The sequence below is a fragment of the Phymastichus coffea genome, unplaced genomic scaffold (assembly GCF_024137745.1).
Source record: "Phymastichus coffea isolate CEN01 unplaced genomic scaffold, Cenicafe_Pcof_1.1 PCOF00113, whole genome shotgun sequence".
Lineage (NCBI taxonomy): Eukaryota > Metazoa > Arthropoda > Insecta > Hymenoptera > Eulophidae > Phymastichus > Phymastichus coffea.
Genome location: NW_026706924.1, coordinates 422,138 through 448,311, shown reverse-complemented (window position 1 = coordinate 448,311; position 26,174 = coordinate 422,138). Strand labels below are relative to the sequence as shown.

At 39.5% G+C, this 26,174-nt stretch overlaps 1 protein-coding gene across 2 annotated transcripts; it reads left to right on the top strand.

The window, feature by feature from the left end:
* Positions 1-1,421: 1,421 nt before the first annotated feature.
* On the top strand, positions 1,422-25,949 carry LOC131670668 (myogenic factor 5). Of its 2 annotated transcripts, none has more exons than XM_058946453.1 (6): positions 1,422-1,946; positions 3,316-3,524; positions 4,003-4,348; positions 4,843-5,013; positions 10,067-10,145; positions 25,526-25,949. In XM_058946453.1, exons 1-6 carry the CDS (start codon positions 1,842-1,844, stop codon positions 25,669-25,671), a joined length of 1,056 nt encoding a protein of 351 aa, XP_058802436.1. In that variant the 5' UTR covers positions 1,422-1,841; the 3' UTR covers positions 25,672-25,949. The 2 variants fall into 2 exon arrangements, with proteins under 2 accessions (XP_058802436.1, XP_058802435.1); XM_058946452.1 differs by having other exon boundaries at positions 1,422-2,027.
* The last annotated feature ends 225 nt before the right edge of the window (positions 25,950-26,174 follow it).

Here is a 26,174-nt window from a genome sequence, read left to right as displayed (position 1 = left end):
TAAATATTTATGAAGAACTTCAATCTAGTACAAGACAATAATATATTTCGAGTCTTTTTTGTTTGTTTGTTGGATTCCTTTTCAACGCCTCTGAAGAATACATAATACTAAGATTTTCGTAGATACATCCCAAACGACGGAAAATAAAACAACTCACCAAATGAGTCGTCGTCGTCCAAACACAGCCCCGGAATAAAACTAATATCAAAACGCGCATATTTCACGCGCGATCGTGGCCCAATTCCATGCATGTCTACAGCTCTCTTTCTCTCTTCTCTCCCTTTCTCTCTCTCTCTCTCTCTCTCTCTCTCTCTTTCTCTTTCTCTCTTGAAAATACAAATCCCGTGCCAGCAACATCCTCGCGTGTGACCACACCTCCGAAGTGAGCCAAGGCGGAGCCATCGTTGGGGATATACTTCCGGCCTTGCCTTTTTAAATAGGCTTCCTATTTAAGGTGTCCTCTTCAATTTGTCGGCTCCTCTGTTCTCATAGATTTTTAAGTGCTACTGCATGCTGTAAGCTGTTTTCCTTAGACTTGTTTTTTTCTCCCATCTCAAGAGACTATAAGTGATACTTTCCAAATAACTCGACGAATAGTTATGAGGCCTAACATTGGCTGCCGCATCTATTCAAAAGTTGTAAACATTTTTTTATGCAAGTTCACGGAACGTATTGGGGAATAGATAAATTAATTTTACGCATCCGTGTGTGTGCGCGCCCCTCGCTATTAAAGTTTTTACGTAGCTGTGATTAATTTCATCGCGAGAAGCTTCCACAGTCAAAATACCATTACAGCTGAAATAAATCATAATACCCGCAACGGAGTTTCGAGTTATTTGTTTGCCTGAAAATTATTCTAAAATATACACATCTCACCGAACTCAAATATCATCCGTAACCGATAAATAACGCGGTCGTTACCGGGTATATAAATAATAAGCCTGAACGAAAATAATAATCGTGAGTTTCTCGGAGACGACAGAGCAACGTGACAAGTACTCATGATCATCTAGCAGCAATGAAATAGCTATAAAATTTGTATTTTGAGCTACACGCATATTAATTTGTCGACGAAATTAATTAAAATTTTCGCGCGCACGAGCAAAACAATTTTTATTAATAGTAATCTCGCGCCTCCCTGTGCGTACCACAATACAAAGAGTCTTTATTAGAAAGCGATTGCATAATACATGCCTCTCACTCACTATCTCCCTCCCTCTCTCTCTCTCTCTCTCTCTCTCTCTCTCTCGCTCTCTCTTGCTCTTTCTAGCCAGAATTAATTCTGCGCCCGCGAGAAATATAGCGGCAGCAGAACCGAGGCGTAAAGTAGGAGGAGGAGAGAGAGAGAGAGATAGAAAGAGAGAGAGAGAGTCGGTCCAGCGCCCCGGCGAATCAGTATTTCCGTCACTGTCACGCGCGCCCCTCTTAGCGTTTGAACGTGTGCGTAGGGATAAGAACGACACAGGCCGGAAAAACGAAGAAAACGAGGAAGACGTCGCGCGCGCGGCACCGTTGTAAAGAGACGCACAGACACTCGCAAGGCACACTCGGCACTCTGACCCCCGACCGTGTTGCGCTTTCCTCGTGCGCGGCTGTACGGCGATTGATCGACATCGTCCAAGGACACGGCATCGCGGTTCAAATAGCAAATGTATCTTTTGTGGTTAGCGAAGTGTGATAATGTACGTTGTGAAGTATTATGAAGCATTTCAGTGAACATTGTGCTCTCGATAGCTTAACAAATGTCTTCAAGTTGGTAGTAACGGTAATCAAACAGACACGCGATATACATAAAGCTTAGCGAAGCATAGAGCTGTGAACTCACTTGCGATAAGGCGGAAATGATGACTTTGATGTCGGAGATGGGAGCTTACCTGCAGTACGGTTATCCGGAGCATCATCAGCAACAGCAGCGACAGCCTGCAACGGCAACGCATCAGCCTGTGGTAAATCGTCAAGCCGATCAGCCTGCAACTCGCTCCACGCGATCACCTAGGCTTATTCGCTATCATCAGCAGCAACACAATGTTAGTATATTCTATACGCTGGTTGCTATCTAGTACGCAGGGACATCATATATTTTATGTCGAGCGCAAATTGAATAAGGAATAAAAATTTTCTGATTTCTTATTTTAACACTAGGTAAACTGAACGCGTGATGAGTATCGTAGTACGCGTTATAGTAGTTCGCAAGTTGTAACTTAGACAAGTAAATATATGACAATAGTTTTGTTGGAAGGTTATAACAGCGTAAAATAGTATTAAAAACATTTTCATGAAAATTAATCAATTGCAAATATTTTCAAATGGAAAAAAATAAATACTTGTCACGGAAAAACTACGGTATTTTATAGCTCATGAGTTATGATTTTAAAAAGAAAGTGAAAATGTTATAATATTACATCGTGAAGTAATGTTAAAAATATTCATGAGCAATTTGGGGAATTCGAAGTATTCAATCAAGTAAAAAAAGTACGCTTCGCGGCAAGAATGAATGGGCGAAGTAAAACATAAACTCTATATAAGGGGGCGATGAAGAAAATTTAAAATGCAAATTTGTCATAAAATATGTATGATGTCTGGTCCGCATTAGGACTAAAAGTATTTCAATCCCCGAAGGCACAGCTCAGTCTGATTGGAAATTCAATATCAAGCGTTTCAACGAAACCTTATATCCGCCAAAGTCAGATTATAATATTTTTCTTCCTCTCCGTTGAAAATTTGATGAAAATTAGAGCATTAACGCATACAATATACTTAAAATTAGAATGCACGTGGTTCCCACAATGGGGTTTAGTGTGCGTATGTGTGCAATATCTGATGAGATCGATTCCATAAGAGCCAAGAGAGAGAGAGAGAGAGAGAGAGAGAGAGAGAGAGAGAGAGAGATACCTTGTGCTGTTGCACACTGCATTCAGTAGATTACAAAGCTTCATCTGACATTTTCCTAATAATGACATAATGTTGCTGACACAATCTATCACAAAATTTACCTATAATACAATGGCCATTTTTAATGCATCGATATATCATCATCGAAACTGTTATACGGCTTTCCGGCTTTTCTAATATAAAGATTAAACATTCAATATTAAATTTTTCTGTTGTAAATTAACTCAGCATACTTTTTTCCGATGGTTAATATTACTATAGATATTTTAAAATCCGATTCGAAGTTACAACAAAATCAATTTCAGTTCTTTCGATATTTATTTCGCAGTTTCCCGTAAAAGGGGAAAAATCCCCGTTCAAAATAGCGAGAGGCAGGAAGCGCAGTGAACAGTATCTCCTCATCGTACCTTATTTTTCTCGCAGAGAATATGCCAGCAGCGAGGTTACTCTCCAACAATGGTGCAGCAGCAGCTCGTAACGTGCAATGGCGCCGAAGCAATGGAAACTGACTACCTGGCAAGACTATCAGCATCACCCGCAGATAGACGAGTGGACGACTCGGGACTTACGACAGTCTCTGCTAGTAGGAGTATCATTGAATCCTCAACGACAACGCTGCACTATCACGTTGGGTTAAGAATTGTTTTCATTTATTGGGCTATAATCCCTCAAACGTTTGTAGTCCGGCCTCTTATGTTTGATCCGCTGGATATATTCAATTCGCATACAAGTTGCATTTTCCGCGAGTGGCGTACGTCTTCAACAGCGCGATGCCGGTATTTGTAATCTTGCGGGACGCACGGATATGACGGTCAGACTTGTTGGAAATTCTCTGGCAGTTTTCAAAATCAAGCTTTTCATGCCACCTGCAGACTTCTGCCGATTCGTGCGGTAACGCGAATTATTTAGACAGATTATCGACGTCCTAGCGGAATAAATTTACGCTGGAATGCAAAGTTTTTCAATAAACGTGTATTAATCGAACATTTCCGAAAAATTTCGACCAACTACAGTATGCTTATAACGCCATTGTCAGTTGTCCTCATTACGACCCCAACTATCGCGCCTCTATCAATCTATCGTTACAAACCTAATCCATTACAAACGCAGATCACAAAGTACACGTTACTTGTCGGACACGGAGGACGACGACGAGGACGATGTAGACGACGACGACGACGACGACGACGACGAATCATCGGTTCTGTCGGCCGACGCTTCAGCAACGAGTAGTAGTAGTCCGAGCGTCAGCGAACAGGAGCGACTCGTTCCTCATACCACGGCTAGCGCGGATGGTCGAGTGTTGGCAAACGCTCATAACGATCACCATCAGCATCACCAACATGGGCAGCAGCGCACCTGTTTGTTGTGGGCGTGCAAGGCTTGCAAAAAGAAAACCGTCACCGTCGACCGCAGGAAGGCCGCCACTTTGAGGGAGAGGCGCAGGCTGCGAAAGGTATTACATGTGCCCGCCCGTGAGCGTGCACTGGTTGTTCGTTGGACAATTTACAATTGGAATAATTTCGTAATATTTGTAATAAAATTATGCAGTCTGTGGAAATTTAAATATACGGTAAAGAATGTTCAATTTTTAACCAAGTGAACTCGGCTTTTTACAATTGTTCAGTCACAATAAATCAGGTTTAGAGCTACAGTTTTGGAAAGGATTCTCATAGAATATCGGTCAGTAGCCTAATGCTTAGGTTCTAATTAAAATTTACTTAATCATCACACTTGAATGAAACTTTCACCGCGCTAAACCGAGCTTTCCAAAAAATAAAAAGAGAACAAATATTTACGAAAAAACTTTTTCTAACTAAAAGTTCTCTAAAGTAAAAAGTAGACGTAGAAAATATCAGTGGCTTATATCGGAAACAAAGAGGGAGTATGTATAGCGCAGAACTTATTTTTCACCAAGATGAAACTCGATCGAACGTATTCCTGTTCAAGGTAAACGAAGCGTTCGAAGTGCTGAAAAGGCGGACGAGCGATAATCCGAATCAGCGCTTGCCGAAGGTCGAAATCCTGCGCAACGCTATCGAATATATCGAGAGCTTGGAAACCCTTCTGCGAGGTAATCGAGTCTCAAGCTCGCACAAGAGGGCTAACCTCGAAAATATGGTAAGTCTATAACGAAAAAAACTATGCCTTGCGTCGTGCGTGCATGAACGGAAAGCACGAGAGAAACACTAGGGAAAAAAGGGAAAAAGAAGAAACGATGTTTTCATGATTCATCATCTACCCAATGTATACGCGTAATCCGTTTTTTACTATGTACGTAACGGTCATCAATATATGTACTCGAATGCAATAGCTCGGCCGTATAATCCTTTCAATATCCTGGAATTTTCTACATACATGTGGGGGATGCTAGATAGAGCGCAATAACGATCCGCTGTTGCTGCTGGTGCAGCCCTGCTATAGCTATCTAATATTAATGCTCATTACGCGCGAGAGAGGCCAAATTTTAAATTTCCATTGACATGCTTGCAAGCACACGACGTCTGACCCATTTAAGCTATAAAGATCGCGAGCTACCCATTTGCGAGAGAGGATACGTTCTAACTGTTCAATTCTTCACTACTGCTGATTGAGTGACTAATTGTATTTTAGCCTTCCAGCGGAACTGAGATCAATTACTTCTGAAATTAGTATTTTGATATTTTTTTATTTGATGTTCAACGTCTCTTGATGTTTATTTGTACGAAAACGAACATTGATGATTGAATATAAACAACTGCATTGGTATGCAAATAAAGAACATGACGAGGGGAAATTGTAGAAGACATGAAAATTCGATTATTCGGTCGATAATTTACATTTCAATTCGATTTCGAAAATCGTTCGACTACGAATGAAATCATTTCACTGGTTCTCAAATTATAGATTGTAATTTTAGGTAAACAAACCAGATCATTTATTTCGGTTTTAGCAGGTTAACCACATGTATTCAGTCTTTTCTAAGGAAAATAAAAAATTAAACTAACTCAAATGCAGTAAATCGTACGAATAACAAATAATAATAATAGTATTAATTTTGCTTTGTAAGCAAGTACAACATTTTCGTGCAGAGATGAAAATTGTCGCTAGCTATTAAATCAGCTTAAAGAAAAATGCAAATTAACGTTGTCAAAAACTACTTCTCGCCGTCGTAAATGTCTGATTCGCATTTGCAGCCGAACACTAAACGTCTAGTTTATACTCCACTTAACGTCAGTTTCGGCGTCAGTAATATCTTCGGCTTTAAACTTCCCAACGTCTCTCTTTCTAACACCATGTGCTATTCTTCTTCTTCGCACCTTCTTTTTATTTTCTCACTCGAACTGCAAGGTCACAGCCGCTGCACTGCTGGAAATAATTTTAGCCGACTTTGGTAATTTATTGCCAGCCACAGTGTGCGCGTCGAGAGAACGAGTGAGAAAGCCAAAGTAGGAGGTAGAGGGAGAAATCCGTTTCTCTCTCCCGTGCTGTTATCAGACACGTTATTTTCTGTAAGTTATTAGCTTCAAGTGTGAAATTTATTCTAATGGCTGGCACTATTAGTCGCGCTCTCGTTTATCAATGCTAGTGCGAATATTTAATTTTTCTGATTCTCGAGCGAGTTTTGTTGTCAAACCTCACATTTTATTTACTAATTTGTAATTTTTTACGTTTGTTACGTATAGTATTTTTCGCGGCGTCGAATGTATTTTTTGTCTTTACACCATTTCAAAACTAACAATCCATCGATAAGACAAAATGCAGTAATATTTGCTTTTTTTGTTTCGTTATCATTAAAACACCCCGCAGTTCTGTAAACGAATAGCTAACAACGCAAGTTGAATATTTAATTTTCAACAAAGTAGTCGCTTCGTTAAGCTAAACAAAAAAGTTTATCCTGCAAAAATATGAACCTGCGAAGGAGCACGGATAACGAAAAGTCAAACGCAACACATTAAATTTTAATTGGTCTCTTGCTGCAGCTAATGCGATCCAATAATTTAGCTTGTCCTAAAGGGTAAAACAATAAAAGCTCACCGCCACTCCATCGCGCACATGACAAATTGAAAACGTCACGCGCAGTCGATGCTCGCGCAGAGAGATTATATGCGACCGAGAAACAACAATGCAAAAAAAGAAGTTTGAACACGACCGCAAACGCTACACGCGCTGCATGTTTTCTTTGAGTTTTACAATAAGAGACAAAGTGAGAACGCCGCCTTCTGCCGGAGATTCTCCGAATACTTGCAATTTTGGCAGAAATGTTACTTTTTTCTTAACTCGCGCGGGAATACGTCCATTTTTTATAATCATACGTAATAAGCGATACGTGGATAACACGAAAGCACAGCGTCGGCGTGGAAAGAGATAATAATAACGGCTTATGCAAATGCAATATATAGAATGTCGGAGGTGTGAATGCGGCCAAAAGCTCCGCTTGGCAGAGAGTCGCGCTCGCGTGTGTTATTTCCCGAACGTTATAATGTTCCCGCACGCAGTGCAGATACAAATGAAAAGGCTTTTGTTGGCAGACGAGTCGATATATATATATATATACACACACACACACACACACACACACACACACACACACACACATACGGTTAAATTTTTATTTCAGAATATTTGCTTTCATCCTTTCTTGGATTCTATAACAAGAAATAAAACAAGCCGTGTGGTGCAATTGTATACCATTTAACACAATTGAAATTATCTAACCAATGTAAAAGTTAGTGAGCATATATTTCCAGAAATGTGTGAACGACTTTGAGTTTTCAACATGTCCTTTAAATCAACAACGTTGATCACTCCCAATGTAAAGTAATGTAACAGAATGATCCATGTTTCCTTGCAAAAAGCAATAATCATATAATTCAGCTGTTAATCGCAATTGTTTTGCGGAGTTGTCCATTTGAATAGTTTAATTAAAGCCAAGAGAGCGACAGATCGCATCTCGCGCAAACTAGCTGTATCCATTTTCCGCCGCAAATACATTAACATTACGGGATCAGAGGAAGAGGTCAGCCCGCTGTGTGCGAGTTTCAGCCATATTTCTGCGTGCGCAGCGCAATTGGATTGCACTATAACAATTCCAGGCGTGCACGGCTTACAGGTATGTGGAGACGAGTTTTCGCGCGCGCGCATGGAAGTTTCCGTGTATAATGCGCTAATGTACAGGATAGCGCAGTAGGATACGCTTGCGCGTAACTAGGTAGGTAGGAGGGAGATAGAAGGGCTTGTTACGGTCGTCCTAAATTTTCCGACGGATTTTGGGAGCCTGATACCATCGGCGCGCCCGCGCTCTGTTGATGAGATCCGACCTATTGATAAACTGCGCTGTGTATACAATTTGACGCTTTCGCTCGTTCGGGGAATATTACATTGTTGTTACACGCGGGATTCCCAGTTGTTTTTTGAATGCTCTGTAAATGGATGCTGGTTTAGAATTTCAATTCTCTATCTTTTATCACAGGCAGGATATTTTGAAAATGGGAATAAAATTTTGACATAGCTTTTCATTTATTCACCATTTCCATTATAAAAAAAACCATTTTTTATATCGACTTAAAATTTACGCTCACCTGATGTAGAACATCCAAAGGAATTTCTTTCTGACCGGCAATCTCTTATTATTTTAATAAAAATGATATCTGTAGATTCATATTTGGAAAGGATTTAAATTTCCATGATTGTTGATGTTACATGCATGAACTATCATCCACCTAAACTTCTATTTGCTCCTGCTTGGAAATTTGTAACTCTGGCACATCGGGCTAAGAGCAGATACCGCAAAGATACCGGATGCTTCTGCACTTGCGGTCACGTGCTGGAACAAACTTTATCACATTTCACTTACTGACGCGCCCGAAACTCCATCCTTTCGGGAAATGATTTATATGAACAATTAGAATTAATAAATGAATCGAGCCTCGTATGAGACTTAAATCATTTGTTTAAAAGCAAATTGCCAGTCGAATGAATATGATTTGTTAGGTACGTATGATTTTCCTTGAACGATTATATTTGCTGTCCAGAAAACATTAAATAATACGTTTCAATATACATTATAATCAAAATGTAAAAATGTATAGATTGGATGGCGAAAAATCATGATATAACCTTCATTTATTCGTAGCTGTAAGCTCATTAATACATGCTCAGACAAAGAGTATGCTAATAGGACTCATGACTTTTACATTTAAGCTTAATATTAATTTCTTTTCATGAAACATATGCGCATTTTTTTTCGTTTGTTTGTAAAGTGATGAAACTGAACTCCAAGATAACACGCAATTTGTATTTATGAAATATTTAAAATATTGTTTATAGAAGTTTACATATGAAACATATAATATTGGTAATATATATTCTAAAAAAATTTTCCTCTAATTCTTGAATGATAATTGTTTTAAATATCCCTCGAAATAGTGTTTCATTTCCCATATAACCTCTAACCTCATTACAGTTATCTGCGTGACGAGTAAAATCTCGCCACAAATCCTGGTGTCGCACGAATTTTGCATATAATCCTCAGCTTTGATACGTCGGCAAAGGTAGTGACTCGAATTCTTGACCTTCGGCCACAGAATTTGTTATGCTATTACGAGCTTCTCTCTATCTGTCTCTGTCTCTGTCTTTCTCTCTTCTCTGTCTGTTTGTCTGTCTGTCTGTCTCTCTCTCTCTCTCTCGCTCTCTTTCTCTATCATTAAGTCTTCCTTGAAAAATCGATCTGCAACTGCAGACATGAATTTCGCTTCGTTTGCAAGTTGCAGAGCGCTGTACAGTACTTAACAGCTATTTGTTTTCATTTTCGAAATGGAGTGAATATGCTAGTGAAGTCCTTGAAAGTAAATTACTTGGTACATTACGTTATCTGGAAAAAAAACCTGATGATTCATGTATGTGAGCAATGCAAAAAATTGAATCGTAGAAATATCCATCGAAAAGTCGTTAACATTTATTGACATCAGAGGCAATTTCAAGATTGAAAAGCCGCAATCACGAAAGCACAAAGGATTAATTGGCCTCCTTTAATAATCGAAAATTGAAATTCCTCATGGGGGGTAACGCTTCCACTCGGATAAAAACTTGCTGCTGTCCAAAGCAAAATATCGAGCTCTTTTTACGTTGATAAAACAAAATGGAAGAAATCTACATAGAAATGAATATTTCACGTGACTGTGTTTTGTTGCAGAGTGCCGACTCACCGCAGTACGTGACTGACAGACTACGCCAATTCTCCGACCCTTTGGCTAGGTTTCAACCTATTGGTGGTGAGTACGGAATTCCAATCTAACGCTTTTCATCATTTATGTGTTTACTACGTGGCATAGTCATCCTTCCATGCGAGAGTTTGTATACTTTAATCTCAAGCGTTGTCTACTGATTTTTTTCTTGCACTTTTACGTTGATGAAATAATAATAGTATTGTAACTTTCTCTCTCTCTCTCTCTCTCTCTCTCTCTCTCTCTCTCTCTTTTATCAAGCTGATCTTTTTCAGCTATTGCCTCCATTATCTTCAATTTTTGTTTTAGTCGTATGTTATTGCCATCCGATCGAGTGCGGCGATTTTGCTTAACTTCAAGTTTTTTCTTTCATTTTTTTCTTGTTATTCGAAAAAATTATTGTTCCGTATAAAAAATACGCAGTATAACTAACCGAAAAATGAGCGTGAAAGTTGTTTAAATCGAGAAGCAACACAGTGACTTTGTAATAATCAAAAGATACTTTACATCAAAGTAGGATAGTTCTAAATACCTCTTTTTAAAAAACTTTTATAACGATCAAAAATTGCTTCTTTAGAAAGGCAAAGGATGAAGAGATTCCATAGTCTGAAGTTATGAGAAAGAATGTTTTTCTCTCGAATTTTCTGAAATTAAGAAACTTTCTTTATCCGGGGTGAAAGAAAGAGAACATTTTTTCATACTTAAAATTCCATTAAAACGTATATCAATTATCATTCTTTATATTCGTTATTGTTATCGTATCTGTGATGCGCGCGCTGCTGCGTCTCTTTTTTCTGGCTCCATCCCAATTGCTGTGGTAGTGGCTGCATTTGGCTTTCTCTCTCTTTCTCTTTCTCTCTCTCATTAAAATTTAGTGGTTTATTAAAATTGCGTTAGAGTGGCCAATTTATGTATGGAAATATTATCATTGACTTTATTTTGGGGAGAAAGAAGGAAGGATTCATTGTTATACGACAGTGCAATTTTTATAAAACTGCTTATTAAATGTTCCTATTTGATAATCTTATTTAGGTATACGCAAATACGCATTCATTACTATATATATGCAATTTTGGCTCGTGCGGTCCTTTAATTAATGACGCATGAATCGTCGACTGTATAATTCTCTTATTTCTAGGCAAATTTTATCATTGGTTACAGTTAAAGATTTGTTTGGATTAGACATTTGCTAAAAAGCTGTTGACCTAAAGACGAATAAAGAAAATTACATTTCATATAATTATTCGAAAAAATACTAAATAAGCTATTAGTACCAGCGGGAGGTGTTTTCAGGAAGCCTAAGTATTTTCTAAAATAGAAACCAAAATAAGATTTATCTTCCACTTCAAAGTGTTATTTATCCAGGCACAAAAAAAAAGTATATTTCGATACTAGTGCGAAAAAGCGATTTAATTCTCGTGTGGCTTTTTCATCCTCGCTTCGCTTAGACGCAAACGTCCACGCGAGTATAAAATCACTTCCCGCACAAGTATCGATCTTTATTTTTCGATACAACGTGTGCGACGCGAGATTTCGAGCACACTCGGTTCTCCGATTACGCGTGATAGGTCGAGCCTTACGCACGAAGTATAAAAAAAAATCCATCATGCATCACCTTATCAATAATTATCGAATGATTTCACTCGTCGTTCTTTTTTCTTCATTCTACAACCTACCCGTACCCTTCACGCATATACGACCTCGTATAACGAAGACCTTTCGTCACCTCGTAGTTGGAGTATAACACCGATTAACGAGCCTGGTTATAAATCCTTGTAAACGTCAGGCGAACGCGAACGCTTACCGAGCAGAAAAAAAAGTGCTGCGACAAAAAAAAACGCCCGAGAGAGAGGGAGAGAGAGAGAGAGAGAGAGAGTGAAAAGAGCGTCTTTTTTACTGCTTTCTCTATTTCATTTTTTAGGTCAAGCTTTTGTACGTGTATAAATGTGTGTACGCATCTAAAGTGAAGAAGGGAAGCGAGGAAGAAACATGAAAAATGAACTTTTTAAACGCAAACGACACTCTTTAGCTGATTCGCTTACAATTATTGTATGAAAAATGTTTTCTCGATATTAACCTCGACCTTCCGTTGTTTCTTCTGAGATTTGTTTAAGTTGCCCTTTGTTTACGTGATTAAAACATGTTTTCGATCGAGCATTCGCGTATTCATGACTTAACGCTAGGAAGGAAGCTCATCCCTCCGGTCATCGATTTACCGATGTCCAGATTAAGATCGCGTCCACAAATTATCCGAGAGCTGAGAGGTTCCCCCTTTTCTATCAAGTGGACTTCCGCTCGAAAATAGCAAGCCCCCTCCCCCTCTCTTTCTCTCTCTCCATTTCCCAATAAAGTTGGCCAAAGTCGACTGGCCATAGATTATTGCCAGCGCCGAGTAGTAATCTCGATTTCTTGGTAGCCCGCGCGACAAGACACGGCGAAAGGGACATTAAGAAGATCAGTATTAATGAGCTTTGTCAAGTCTGACTGGCATCTCTCGTGCAAGCGCTATTTCGCTACAACGCATATAAGCTGGATTCTATACATAGACCTCACAGCAAGTTACATTTCCCCCATGGACAAGTTGTACTGCTGTTGACGGTGCTTGAAATTTGTGCGAATCAGCATCGAAGAGATTTTTCTTCGCCATAATATTAAGAATGATTGAAATCTAAATCTATACTTCTCAAATTGTATGAAGAAAAGAGACTCATATTTTCATTAATTAGAGCTTTACGTGGATGCTTAGGAATACAGGATATGCATAAAGTACAACAAAAAAATTCAATAACATATTCGAATTCCTAAAACCTATTTCGAGAGAGATAGTCATGCTGTTAATTTTAAAAATCAAGATTTTGTAATTGTCAGACTTTCAATCTTATATTTTCATTATAACTAGACAAAAATTCATCGTCACATAGCGAGCGTAATTACATAATATACTTGCTACATTTCTACATCAATCAGGCGTTTTTTTTTAATAGAGACTCGAACTATCGCTGGTGAAATAGTAAGTTAGATTGATTGTCATAAGAGCTAATTGAACGACAAGATCGTTTGAAAAGAAAAGTTCGAACCCATCAGAGTAGCCCAGCACTTTTTCCAATGTTCCAATGCGGCGACGGCAACCGCAGAACATTTTCTCAACACCCAGTACATCCCAAGCTGTTGTTTAGGCCTAAAGTGCTCGGGAGAAACAACTTTTTACTCGCGTTTTTGTGTCTCCTTCCTCTCTCTCTCTCTCTCTCTCTCTCTCTCTCTCTCTCTCTCAAGCCACAGTACAATCCGGTAATAGCCCAGCGCGTTGCACAGCAACGACCGATAGCTAATCTTCAAAACGTTATTTCCTTCACTTCCTATTGTTCTTATTCTTGACTTTACCGTCCATGATTTTTCTATTAGGTACTACACTAAAGTAGGTATTATCGAGGTCCTATTTTTTGCTGCAGTGAATAATTGAATCGGATTCTGGAAAATGCCAACAAATCTTTATCCATCCACTTTGAGAATTACGCAAGTTTTTCTCAAAGTTCGACGTGCAAGTCTTCGCTAGCATGATTCTTCTTTTTCTTTTTATCTGTGGATTTGGGCGAAGAATTTTCATGTCTACTGCATGTAGTTTCGTTTACGGAACAGAAATGCAGAAGTAATCTTGCAGAGTGCGTATACAATCTTCAGATTTGACACTTTGTCAAAACGTAGAATTTAAATCAGTCATGCTCATATGATTCGTTGACAAAATTGATCGAAGTATTTTTCCTAAAATATTATTCGTTACTAAAAATAACATATGTTACAGTTAGATACATACGTTCGATTTTCATTTCGTGAAAAAATAAAAGAGAGATAAATACAAGTATCGCCTTCTATTTGATATTGCCAATCTATTAAAAGTAACAGCGACTTTTTGGAAACGTTTTGAGCTAACCAAAAATTGAACCGCGAAAATCTACAACGAAAAGAAACTTTAATTAAAATACAATCGATAACAGAACCACAGAGAGCGAGCAGCATCTGAAATGGAGTAGGGGTGAGATCCTCGATTTTTCGCGAGCAAAACTATTTAACGTTGGCTCTAATTAAAGAAAAATAGCTGTAGTCCACGAGATAATCAAACCGGGTGGCGAGAAACGTTGTGAACGCTAGTGACGAGAAAAAAGAAAACGTTATTACTACTCGGCGACCTGACCCAGATAACAGAATCTCTCACGCCTGAATCCTCTGAATCCTCGGCCCTAAGCCAAGCATACACGAGAGCCTCCGAGAGCTTTGCAGGACTTAATAAAATTAAAAAGTTGCTCTTACTACGTCGCACACAAGAATACGAAAATTCTTACTCTGTGATTGTGGTACACAAGATCGACGGCCACATGCATAAGCTAAAGATACTTCCACGTAACTTGCTACGACAACTTGTAGTTTTCAAGAATATTGTGTGTATACTTTTCGCTGTATCTCTTTTAAGAATACACACACTTACGTATATTTCCTCCGCGTGTTCTCTTTCGTCCCTTTTATTTTATATATATGCCGAGCGCAAGTGTAGTTTGCGGCGGGGTAAAAACTTTTCTTTGGGAAATTCGCTTCAAGGCTGCCACCGCCACCAACGCGGAACCGCTGCGCTGCGAGAACGCAGGAAATTCGCTACTTATTTGATTACTCACTGCACAGAATGTTGAGTGTTCTTTTACATTCAGTTGGAAAGAGGAAATTAAAAATACCTTTTTTTAATTGTTTAATTTTGTTAGATTTTCGCGAGATATTTGTTTACTCACATTTAGACGGGAAATGATGTATAGTAAAGTGATAAAATCTATAAATTTCGTAAGCGAGTAATTTGAAAAAGAAGCCAATCGCCAATTTAATTCGTTGCCGCAGCCTTGACAAGTCACTTATGCAGACGTTGTCGTCCGGACGATACAACGCACCGGCACAACTTGAAGACAGTGGCATCGTCGCGGCAACGTCTAAGCCGAAAGCAATCAATTCACAAGCAATAACCAGCGGAAAGCACGAGTCCGGAGACTAATAATCCTGCGAAGGATTCGCTTTAATCGCAATGGCGATCTTGCACGCGGAAATCAAAAACCTCGCGCAACTCATCTACATGAACAAAGTCAAGCCTTAGAATTAAAATCAGTCGTTGTTTACCTCCTCTTAGCTTTGTCAGTTTGCCGGGGCAGAGGCAATATCTCGGCTGCTCTAGCGCGCTCCGGTTTTGTTCGGGCGGGGTCATTCGGGAGAGAGAATCGATCGCCCAGACGTATACACGCAGAGCGTGCAGATGCAGTAGTAGTAGCTTCTGTCGCTCGCAAGCTGGCTGCTCTGAACGATATGGATACCTCGTATCAGACGCACGACCACGGAACCTCTTTTTTTCTCTACTTTACCTTCCATCGCGATAGTCTAAATTATGCATGGAAAGACCGAAAGAGAGAGAGAGAGAGAGAGAGAGAGAGAGCTTTCCAGGTCTCTCTTTTTTTCCTCTCCTCTTTCTAGCTGATTGCCGCTTATACGCGCGACAGAGAGCTGAGATTGCCTTCTCACATTGCTTGATTTTACGAGCGACCGGCTGACTCTCATGCTGTCTATACTTTGCCAGGGGAAAGCTCTTGAAAAACAGAGAGTGACTGCTAAATGGGTTCGAGAATCGTCTTTGGTTAAACAATATTGGGACGTTCAAATCGCAGATATGAATCATCTAAATCAATATAACTAAGTTGACAAAATCGTAAAAATGAGTTTTCTCAGAAAAAGCTACAATTCATTTTTTTTACCGCCATATAGAAAATTATCATTCACGTTACTATATTACTTACAAAAAGAAGCTTTATCTCATCGAATCAAAAATCTAAATTTGCAAAACAATCCTTTTTTAGGATTCAAATTGCTTAAAGTAAAAAAAGAACACAAATATATGTGATCTGCTATTTTGGTAGATTTCACCAATGAACAACAAAATGGAAAGAAATCTAACGATATTACACTATCATTAATTTCGATAGATAGGAATTAACAATTCGCGCACGAAAGTTTTTGTCAGAAGCTTTCGGGTACATAGAGTCTCGCTAATTACATATTCACAAGAAGTTTCGCCTTAATAATTTGTAGCTGGAATGAGGAAGAGACGTACGTAGCAACTACTTATAAGCTAGTAGTGCTATGCCGTGTGTCAGTCGCCTCGAGCACGATGGCAAGAAGTTATAGTCACAGCCGGCGGCATATAGGAGCCACGACAAAACCACTCAACTCCCCTCTCCCCTCAAGTCCGTGATTGCTGTATTCACTAAGTTCACTTGAAAATTACGTTCGCATTGTCACCGCTGCTAGAATAGAAGGATTTTTTCGTGGTTATTAACCTTGTGATTTTTTGAAAATTTTGCATTTCTATGTAGTTAATATCTGAAGCTCGGTATAATTACTAACTCGCGTCTAATTCGGCAATGATAATTACTGGTCGAATGATTCCGATTGAAATATACATTCGCGTGAAAAGTGAGAAAAGGCCAGCAGTGACAAAGAGAAAGAGAGAGAGAGAGGGGGGGGGGCAAAAAGGAGTTATATAGCATCCGATAAACCCGATAAGCCGCACAACAATTCGTCAAGCGAACAATATAAAGTGTTGGCCGTGTGGTATCACAATGCTAGCTTTGCTGGCGGCTTGTATTTGATGGTTCTCGCGCGCTATTGTAAAGTCTGCCGAACGCTCTCTTTTTTTTCTCTGACTCTCTTTCGCGCTGCTGCTGCATTGTTCCAGAGTATCGACGACAGTACATGCCGTTGGCAGTGGTGTGGCGCTTGGATTAGTCGGAAGGCTTTTGTTGTACTAGTCGAGCGCGATGACGTATATGATATCGAGGCTGATGTAAGTGCACGTGCCTTGTAATGCGTACGCCAGAATTAATCAGTTACTACAAACGAACATTATGAAACTAGGTTAACCGACGGATAAATTTACGGATATGTATATATGTATATCTTGCTGACTGCTACTGTTTAATTTTGTGTAAAATGCTTTATTTGCAAACGCTGCTACGTTTCGCCGACTGGTGAATTATACGGTATACAATTGACCTCGTTTTACCCTGTCATTGTTTTTTGTTTACCATACTCTTTTTTAACAACGATCAAATTTTCAAATGGGACTGGAGATTCCAAGTTTTTCTTTTGGAGAATATTGCACTTCAAAATTGTACTTTAATTCACCGTGATAATTCAAGTTTGCCTTTTATTCAATCTTAACGTTATGAATAATAAATGACTAATTTCAAGCGACACAAATTTTCAGTGCGCTGAGCGGTGTTCAAACGTCAGTTTTAATATTCGTTCGTGCTGTATGGAATTTTTGCTCTTCCATTGTAAAATTCAGATCTCCTTAATGGAAAATGAAGCTACTCAATTTTTTTTTCCGTTTACGGAAGATTGAATGTCGTAAGAATAAACATTTTAAACAGAAATATTACTCTCTCCGAAATGATTTGGTTGATTACATATTTAATCGCGGTACAAAGACAAAGGTACAATAATAATATTCATTCTACTATTCGGTCAAACAGTAATAAATATATATCGAACTAACTTATTAAAATCCTCTCATGTTATGCTCATTTCGTTCCGCAATAAGAACTAACGAACCGCTTTCACAAAACATTCTGTACGTTTCAATTGATTCCCTACTGCGTAGCCAGTAGCGAATTCTACGTAAAATAATCAAGCACCTAATTAGCGTCGTTATTTAACCGAAAGAGCGTAAACATACACACTATGATCGACACATATAATTTTGCCCATTGTCGATTAATGATAATCGACATAGACATTGGCAACTGACGCGATGAAATTTAATGAAGCTATATCAGCATGTCATATTGACGCGGGTATGTCGCGTATAGCCGACGCAGCGACGGGAATAAATGATGCAATTAAAACGATCAGCCGCCCGCGAAAAACGCCGCAGTCTCCCGCGAGTCTGAATCCTATATAGCGCTATTAATAAATCATGCATTTTGCTCGTTTTTGCCTCGATGCATCTCTCTCTCCCTTTACATATGTCTACTTTTAGGATTAATTAACGTTAATGAATGAATACTACAACTGCGGTACTTTACGAGAGTTTCTGGACGACGGCCGATCTTATGCAGCAGTACACACGTGCGTTTATTTCGCGCACGTACTTCTCGCGCGCGCACGCGAGCTGTGTGGAAGGAATGTCAAGAGGATCTCTACTCCACTCGCGTGACTTTACGTGTGTCCTCGTACGTGAGGCTACGAATTCGGCTTCGTCTCTCTGCTCTTCTTATCTTTCCCCCGGGCTGTTGTCGCTGTTCGCTCTGAGAACTGTATTTCTCTCCGGTTGTCTTCTCGACTTGTTATTTGGCGGCATTTCGTTCGCGATCAGGGGTTGATTTCAGAAATATTTGATACTGCTGGTGCGCTGCTATGTGATCCTCGCCTGGCCATCAGTTTGTTAACGCTCTCGTTATCGTCCAACTTTGTGATCTCGTAAAATCAAACGCGTATCCGTCTGCAGCTTCATGCGCGTTATTAAAGTTCTAATCAAACGGTGAATGAGTATTGTAATTGCCAAGGCCAATCTACAAAAGAGAAGTACTGCTGTGCGTAATTCTAATCAACCACCGAACGAGCAATGCCAATTTCAGAAGGCTAATCTATACGCAAATCAAAGGAATTACCGTAAAATTCAATAGCTTTTTTATGACGATTGTTCTGGTACTGTCCACTATAAAAATTCAAACATCGAGAACAAAGGCTTAGAAAACGAAGAAAGCATTTTCCATATTTTCAAAGATAAACTTCATTGGCAATGTTCATCGCCCTGCCACACCCCGTATCCATTGCGGCAAACCTTAATTGCATTGTGGCCGATTCGCATTCTGAATTTCAATGGGTGTCGGAGATAGGAGCAAAGACTTTTTCGGCCCTCTGGAGGCTCCTCGCGCAAAATTAATCTGTTTGTGTAATTGCGCGCTCGACCAAGACCATGAACTCTTCTTTTTCTTCATCTACCGTGGAGTTCATTAAAGGGGAGGAAAGCAGCTTGTACGAGCTCGAGATTTTAGCTGTCGACACGATGGAAGGGAGAAAGAAGAACATCGAACTAATTACAAGAAGCACCTTTCACCCTCCTCGTTGCTGATTTCTCTTTTTTTATCTCTTTCTGAAATATTGGCTTGATTAATCCTCGAGTACGCTAATTACCGTGAACGAAGTTGCGCGAGAGCCATGATGAATGGAACTGCAGCAATTTTGACGTGAGTCGGATCACCTTCTTTTTTTATTCCAGCTGTGATATATTTGATCAAGTAGCGCTTGTTGGAGAAGGCGGTGACTTAAGTATCGTAAGGGGACTAGCCGGTATTAAATAGTAAATATTGAATGTTTTCTTTGTTAGCGTATAAAAGGCATCCTAGAAAAAAATCGTCACGAAACTTTTTACATCTTGAAGGACTCGGTGTAAGCTTACATTTTCTTTCTTACAAGTCCGAAAATCTTATTTAGCTGCCCTAGAAAGTGCCTTTAATCGTAACATTTCATTTTTTGAAAAAATTAAGTTTATCTCTGGTACGTCTTTCTGGACGTTAGAGCGAATGGAAATAATTTTAGGAGAATTCGCTGTCTTTGTTAGAAGCTGTATTATGGAATGAGTGGAGTCAATTTAAACAAAAAAATTATTTTTCATGTTTGTCAACCAGTTTCAGCAAAATTATGAATTGCTTTTTTCAATAAAATTTAAAAGAACGGTCGAAAAACATGAAAAAATAATTTTTTGAAAATTTATTCGTTCACTCTTCGTTCGTTCATTCTAACATCCAGAAAGGTGTCGTAAAGTCAATTTTTTCAAAAAACAAGATATTACGATTAAAGGAATTTTCTAGAGCCGCTAAGTTAGATTTTGATACTCACAAGCAAGATAATAAAAGCTCATACCGTGTCCTATAAAATGTAAAAAGCTTATGACAATATCTACGGCTTTTTAGGACGGCTTTTATATACTAAGAAAACACTCAATTTTGACTATTGAACACCAGCTGCCCCCTCCCCCTTAACGTAATGAGATTATCGTCGCTTTTTCTTCCGAAGACTTTGGTAGAATTGCTATGAGATAATATTTCGAAGTAGATCCCATCCAGTTATCTAATAATATAATAATTAACCGGTTCTTTTCCGCGCACGCTCGAGATAAATCCTCAAATGAAAAATGACACCAAGGCTCGGCTTTTTGACTTAATTAAGCTTAATCGTAAACGTGCGGTGCGATCTTTTGCTATTTTGACGGTCGTAGCGAGCATGCGCTTCGATTCACGCGCGGTCGCGAAGCAATGCGTCATGCTAATGTCCCGTGGCCAACCTATATGGCGACATGTACGCTCGCATCTTTTCATCTGGGAACGACGACTGCGGGTATGCTTTTCAGTAGGTGTTGCTCTAGCTTTTTCTTTCATTTGAGTTGCATGATTGACCAATGAGCGTTGGCCTTTGAAGTGTGGTGGTGACGCTTTCGCTCGTCGCCCTAGCGTCAACGACGACGCGGACGGTGCTGTCAAAGAAGCGTGCTGTTGTTTTCGAATACTTTCGAGGAACATGTGGTTAAAGTCAAAGTTCAAAGTGGTCTTTGATTGACTAATAGCATACTTTGCGGCAAATCCCGTGCTTTCGACATTGTTTGCCTATTCTATAATTTGATAGGTTGTTCCGAGCAATTTGAAAAATTCATAGAAAATATTGATTCTCATTTTTCCAATTTGAACGCACTTTATATCTGCAAAATATCCCATAATATCTGCTTTCTCTTCAACGATTTCTACATTACAATGTTGACCTAAAATGTTCGAGTAAAATAGAGATCTACGCTGAAGTTCACGAAAAATATGCCAAATGACGAACGTACAGTCGTTTGAAAAGAAACTTGTGCTATTCACACGCTGAAATGAACGTAGGAAAAACTTCTTAACTGACATACTTTGCCCCAAAGAAAAGTCCGGCGACTTAAAAAATTTCAATTTCTATTCAAATGAAAAATTAAAAATATGTATCAAAAACGCTCACGCTGAATATGAAAAAATTTGGGTGAGTAGAAAACAAACATTTCTCATCTGATCGTCAAGTATCCTGCAGCGCAATCAAGACAATTAATCTCGCCGTCAACTCTCCGTCGAAAATATCCAATTTGGCGCATTAGCGTCAGCTGTGCTACTAGTAATCTATCTTGAAGCACTGAACATAAAAAAAAATAAAAGAAAGAATGAGATGAATTTTCCTCGTTTCGAGCGAAAAATCGATCCTTCTTGACTAAGGAACCCGGACACCGAGTTATATGACACGCGGGGAGACTTTTTCCTTCATTTCCCAAGATGTCGCCGAATGCGAGAATAATCATCGTCGTTTGCGCTTCGCCGCTACTTAAACAATGCCGCTTTGTATTTGTTTCAGCATGTATCTTTTTTTTTTCTACTGCAACTAGTCGCGTGCGCGAGCTCCTGTGCATACGAGACGTAGCTTCTTTTCATTTCTCTTCACGGCCGCCGCCTTGTTAGTCGTGCGAGCTTTACAGTTCCAGCGAGATATAGCTTTCGTCAACGTTGTACTTCATCCAAACACGTTCATACGTGGAGTACTGCACATTTCTTTTGAAATGTGGAAACTTTTAAAATTTAAGATTGAAGATGATGTTTATTTATTTACTAACAAACGTTTTGGTTGTTACAAAAAGACTCAACTATAAAGCAATTTGTCCCTCAGTAGATAGGCGTGTTGGAATTTTTTTTTTCATCTTAAAACTATTGCAATCACGTGGATAAACAGTGTCATCTCTCGTGCAGCAAACCCTTCAACTTTCGCGGCTTTCGCCGACGCAAGAAGAAAAAAAAAAAGACGAAAATTCCCATGGCAACATCTGTTGACAAACCTATTTTTAATCGTGGCAAAAACGGGCCACTGGCGTGTAGTGCGCGCGCCAACCTCATTCTCTACTGCTCGTCGGTGCTTTTAAAGAAAAGACGCAGAAATCGCTTCTCTCTCATTCTCGGTGCGCACGCGATGAAAGCCACTCGTCTAACCGGGACGATGCATATTTGATGCCAGCTAAGCGCGACGACGCTCTTTCTGAAAGAAAAAGAAAAGAGAAGGAACGGACACGGATCCCCGGAGTCGAATCAATCTGGACGAAAAAAAGGATGGGGCACGAAAGGGATACATACAGGGAATTGGGTGATCTCCGAGTGTTTACATCGGCTGATGCACGTTGTTCGCACGGCAGAAGACGGTAAAGGAAGTCTCTCGCAAGTTTATCCGTGAAAGCTCTCTAGCGGAATGATTTATAGGTTCCGGGGGATATGGAATTTTATTCGAGAACGCGAGCGCACTTTCGAGCTTCTCCCTGTTTATTTTCGTGTGCGCAGCCGAAACGAATGGATTTCCCAATTCGAGTGACTTCTTTTTGAATACCCTACGCGGGCGTGTGCTACGAGGTTGAGTTGTCGATTCGCGACGCTAAACGGCGAATCTATAAGACTCGTTCTCGGATTGTGGCGGCTACATAAAAAAGCAATTTGTTTCTCGCTAATTCGCGTGAAAATCCGTCTGACGTTTGTAAAGCTTCAGAGTCGTGCGAAAACTGGTGGAGTTGACTAAAGTTCATGAAAATTTAGAGAAACGAGACGCTCTTTCTCTTTCGCGTTTAAGATCGTGCGCGTAATTAATTGCTTTTATACGCTGGAGCCCACTCGTTGCGAGTCGGTTGTCGCCCCGCGATGCGGCTTTCTATTCCTGGACTTAATTTGCATTTAATTAATGTCGAATACGGGGGATGTGTAAACAAGCTTTCTTATTATCATCGAGTCGAGCAAGCTTGTTTTTTTTCTTGTTGTTGATTTTGTATTTACTCTAAATGGAGCTGATATGTCACGAATACTCAGAATGTCATTTTAGCTAATCGTTGATGAATCGTTATATAATGAATATAGGCCTTCGGTCAAAGTATCGCTATACTCGATAAACGGACGAGCCATTCCCGTTTGACAAATCAAAACAAAATAAAAGGCTATCCACGTAAATTTGTGACAAACGGCCTCCAAACAAGATTCCATTGAAGAAAAGAAAAAGATTCCGAGTGTACAACCGAGTATAAGCCTAAAGTAATCCAGCGTAGCTGAAAGCGGGAAACAAATATCCTGGAGTAGCGAGAGACCCCCCAAGAGCCACACGCGACGCTTTATTTTAGCGACCACGCACGCTCATACACACGCACACACACCCACACTCGTACATATGAGGACCTCTTTAACTATGCGCATAACTGATGTATGCAGGAATCGGAGCGTGGAACGAATGATATCTCATAGGCGCATTTGTACACCCGCTCATACTCTTTTTATTATATCTAAGATGCAGAAAGTTCTATAATTGCAACCGTAGCCAATTCTAAGTCTAATTTAACGATGCGTAGCAGCATTTACGCATACGACATATTGTACGGAGTAGTTATCTTGCCGCCACTGCCGTGCGGTGAAATATTGCGACTGCGGGTAGTTTTCGCGAACTGTGCGATATATATGTGCGTACACACACCACCCGCGCCGTTTATTATTTATTTTTTGGCGCGCACGCGGAATCTGCTGATATATACCGTACTGACGATTCAAAGTCACGCGCATAGTTTTCGTTTCGTTTTCGCTTTGTCTTCCTCTTCTTTTTTTCCCTCTTTTGCGACTAGCGCGGGCGCTTATAAATCGCTGTTTGTTTCGAATAAATGCGCTTTGTATTGCAGCGTATCAGCGTAAAATATCGAACGTTCTGGTTGACCGAGCGATTACTCGTCGTCACGTTTGCCCGGAAAGTAACTTAATTGCGAGATTTCAGTAGCGGGATGTTCGTTATTTTTTATATCGACACGTCAATTGTTATTTCGAAAAGAACTGTACCCTCTGTTTACATTGGTGTCGAGTATAGCTTTAACAGCACAAATAAATCGCATAGCCATCTCGCAAGCTCTGATTTATTACGCAATCCTTCTGCCTGTCTCTCTGTCTCTGTCTCTGTCTGTCTGTCTGTCTCTTTCTCTCTCTCTCTCTCGGCAGTTCTACGAAAGGATATCGACGTTACGTCGCCCGCGCGCGCTTTTATAAATATAAATACGGTTCTCCGTATAACGTTTTGACCATGTTATTTTAGCTTGCGCACTCGTGTACACAGGCGTGAGCGACTTTACGAGATGTTACGACTAGAACGGACGATTTATTGAGTCGATTAGATCCTACCGCCATGGAAGTCCTCCACTCTCTCTCTATGCTCGCTTTAATCCTCAAGTCGTGACGACGACGAACTTTTCTTTCCTTTTGCTTTATTTTGAGCTGTGGAGGATTGATGGGATAAGTGACGCGTCATGCCAGTCGCAGAGACGTGATTCTACGTTGCTGATACCTACAACTGCACTCTCGGTGAAGATGCGGTATTTTGGGATTTATGGGCACATTTCTTCCTCATTTTGTTTTTAGTGGTGACTTGTTACTGAATTGTTTTTCAATGCCTTGGTTAAATTTGAAAATTTTGGGATTTGAATTCTTCGATAATTCGGATTTTTCTTTCCGTTCCTTAACACTCTTCTATTAAACCACATAAATAAACTTCTGCAATGCGAACTCTCCACACCACCCTTTGATATTTCAATTGAGAACGTTCAACTGTGTATCAAAAATTCAATATTATACAAGCTTTTTCAGATAATTCATCGCATCATACAATATTTTTCAACTAATTTCAATTTTTCCGAGGAAAAATTATCCGCAGTGATCTAAATTTTAGTTCACTTTTAAAGGTATTCATGGTCGCTGCGAAAAAACGTAAAAAAAATTTTCGGAAACAGAAACTCCTGTCATACAAAAGGATTAAACTTCTATCAAGTCCAATGTATATATACAGTGAGAAACCACGGATAAGCTCGAAAGCAAAGTTTTTCAGGGCATCTAAAGCACGCGCGCGCTCAAACTTTTATTCCAGCGTTAAAATACAAAAACCGAACGCCTATATATAATACGCTTGCGAACATTCTGCCGCTGAACGTCACAATAAAACGAAAAAGCTTGATCATCTCTGTTTGCTGCCGTTGACGTATAGCTATAGCAAAATTAAAAGGTCGACGATTACGCGCCGATGTTTTACATCGTCCAGTCGCCATTTCGGATTTAACGACCGCGCGAGATACACAAAAAAGAGCCGCTAAATTGATGTCGCGTTTGGAAATTTTTATTTGTTGTATTGACGCTGCGGAAAATATATGTCGTGGAACGCTACGCGGAAGATTTGAGTTATGTTGTAGGTTTCAACAACGTACCTTTTATGTTCAAGTCTTACGAAAAGGGTATTAACGATTAGCCGAAAAGATGTTGTAAAAAATGATGTTCTTTTTCCAGGTTACGATCAAAAAATCGATCCAACAAACGAGCAGAGCTCCGGTAGCAGTCTGGACTGCCTGAACCTCATAGTACAGAGTATCAGCGATTCTCCTACGTCTACAGTGTCAACGAATGAGAATCAGCATGCCGCCGTCCAGCATTAGAGATGTCACGCTATTTTTATATACAAGCCAAATAATGTTCGATAAGTCGTTAATTAGCGGACAAAAATACCAAAGTTTTATCTTGACGCACTGATTAGAATAATGTTTAATGGCGAGTTTTTTTAAATAAACCACTAGGGTTAGTAGATTAATTTCACTTTGATGTGAAATAGCACTGATATACAATTATTTTTGTGAGATTGCCGAATTGAAAAAAAGGCCTATTTTTCATGCCTTGCATATGTTTCACAAACATCCTTAGACTTTGATCTTTGAAATAAAACATATTTGAAAGCTATTAATGAGTCGGTTTTATAACTTTTTTTTATTTACCTGGTAGCAAGAAAGACTTATGCTATGAATAATGTAATGCAAATGACTTTCTAGAATTTACAGTTAATTTAAAAGTAGATTAATAATCTTACATAAAAATTCAATTGACTTTAGCGTCCATGTTCTATAAAGTTTAACTTCGTGCAGCCTCGTGAATTTTCATGGATTCG

Bases quoted from the DNA above. Each gene is read 5' to 3' on its own strand.
- LOC131670668 (XM_058946452.1), top strand. From the start codon at position 1,842: ATGATGACTTTGATGTCGGAGATGGGAGCTTACCTGCAGTACGGTTAT. The intron at 3,525-4,002 runs GTTAAGAATTGT...TTACAAACGCAG, and splicing joins ACGCTGCACTATCACGTTGG to ATCACAAAGTACACGTTACT. The intron at 10,146-25,525 runs GTGAGTACGGAA...TTCTTTTTCCAG, and splicing joins TAGGTTTCAACCTATTGGTG to GTTACGATCAAAAAATCGAT.